This window comes from Mus caroli, unplaced genomic scaffold (assembly GCF_900094665.2).
Source record: "Mus caroli unplaced genomic scaffold, CAROLI_EIJ_v1.1 scaffold_20897_U1_1, whole genome shotgun sequence".
In the NCBI taxonomy this organism is placed as follows: domain Eukaryota; kingdom Metazoa; phylum Chordata; class Mammalia; order Rodentia; family Muridae; genus Mus; species Mus caroli.
In genome coordinates, this window is record NW_018391463.1 from 2,165 (window position 1) to 4,210 (window position 2,046).

The 2,046-nt window shown below is 39.4% G+C and overlaps 1 protein-coding gene across 1 annotated transcript in view; it reads left to right on the forward strand.

The window, feature by feature from the left end:
• Nucleotides 1-221, forward strand: part of LOC110289195 (olfactory receptor 49-like) — an 842-nt gene extending 621 nt beyond the window's left edge. Inside the window, exon 2 of the mRNA XM_021155354.1 lies at nucleotides 9-221. Within this exon, the coding sequence (XP_021011013.1) occupies nucleotides 9-221 (213 nt within the window). The remainder of the gene's footprint in view (nucleotides 1-8) is intronic.
• The last annotated feature ends 1,825 nt before the right edge of the window (nucleotides 222-2,046 follow it).

Here is a 2,046-nt window from a genome sequence, read left to right on the forward strand (position 1 = left end):
CTCTAATGTATGGCAGCTGTGTATTTATATACATGAAGCCAAAGCAGACAAGCAGGCTGGACACCAACCGAGAGGCTGCTCTTGTGAACACGGTAGTGACACCTCTTCTGAACCCTGTCATCTACACCCTGAGAAACAAGCAGGTCCACCAGGCTCTGAGGGATGCACTGTCCAGGGTTCAATTACCCAGATATCAGAGGAGCAATGCACCTTCCCTTTGACTTAGAGTAACAGCATTTTAATTTTATTTAAATGTTCTATATAAACCATCAGGTATGTTATCAAATCCTGCTTGTCTGTTATTACAACAATGGTTGATGTATCCAGTAATTCCACCTGAAGGCATTAATAATTTGTTATGAAAAAAATCTTTCTATATCTGCTCTGGTGTCAATGAAGACCAAAGCCTCATATATATTACATGCATATTACAATTTCTACAAAGTGTCTGCAATTATCCATGCATTTATCTGATGTGTGGCTTTTGTCTGATTTCAGGTATCCTCTTTTAGTGATGGAGGAACAAAGAGAGACTTGGGCTTGAGTTAGGAATGGAGAATCAAACTAATGAGTACCAAGAATTTAAAATTTATCGATGACAGATTTATGTTATCATCATACCAACATTTACATGACTCATAAACAATAACTGTCATAATATTCGTAATATATTACTTTACACCACTTACTGCAATTGTTTCCCATGAATTATATTTGCATATAAACAGACATCATTACTTACTCCTCTAGTTTTCACTAAGTTGTAAAGCATTGAAATAAAAAGTTCCCATTGCTGTGACTCCTTTACCAGGTTGCATTCACTCTTAACCCCCAAATGCAAGAACAACAAAAGGCCACAGGAATAATGGATTGTTAGGCAGACTAGAGTTGTATGTTGGTCTTCATGCCGATGAAATGCAAATAATTCAGGAGAAATTCCCTCAGAGGTGAAAGAAATCTAACTGTAATGTTAGAAGATAATACTGCTTCTTGAGATGAATTTATGGATGAGGTAAGGCATCCATGTTAGCACTAAGACAAAATGAATCTATTGATCAAATATGTGTCATGAGACAAGCTGAATAGAAAACAAGAATAAAAACACCTTTGTCCTGCTTAGTTTTCTTGTCAAGTTGACCCTTAGTTGAGAAATGGCTGCCATCAGATGGCCTGTGTGTAAGACTGCGGAGCATTTTCTTAATTGTTTATTGACATGGGAGGGACCCGAGCACATGGGCAGAGCTATCTCTTCCTCTGGCTGGTGGGTCTGGGCTGTCTGGGAAATGCAACTGACTGTGACCATAGGAGTAAGCCAGCAAGCAACAGCCTTTTGCCATTCCCATTTCAAGCTCCTGCCTTGGGTTTTTCCCTGTCTTCATCTAATGAACTGTAACTTGGAATCCAAATAAATCCTTTCCTCCCAAAGTTGCTTTTGCCCTTGGTATTTATCACAGCAACAAAAAGCTAACCAGGGCACCATGATAGAACTGGGAAGCCAGGCCCCTTGGTATTGCAAACTTTATATGCCCAGTATAGGGGAATGCCAGGGCCAAGAAGCAGGAGTGGGTGGGTAGGGGAGCAGGGGCAGAGGGAGGGTACAGAGATCTTTCAGGATAGCATTTGAAATGTATATAAAGAAAATATCTAATAAAAAAATTAAAAAAAGAAAGGACAAAATGAAACACACAGTGAGTCCAAAGAGATTAAATCCAACTTTACCACAATGACAAAGTAGAAGTAGATTTAGAATGTTTTTTTCTTTTTTGAATAGAGTTTTTTTTAAAAAAAATATGTTTAAATTAGATATTTTCTTCATTTACATTTCTAATGCTATCCAAAAGTCCCCCAGACCCTACCTCCCCCGACTTCCCTACCCACGTACTCCCACTTCTTGTCCCTGGCGTTCCCCCTACTGAGGCATATAAAGTTTGCAAGACCAAGGGGTCTCTCTTCCCAAGGATGGCTGACTAGGCCATCTTCTGATGCATATGCAGTTAGAGACATGAGCTCCAGGGGTAATGGTTAGTTCATATTGTTGTTCCACCT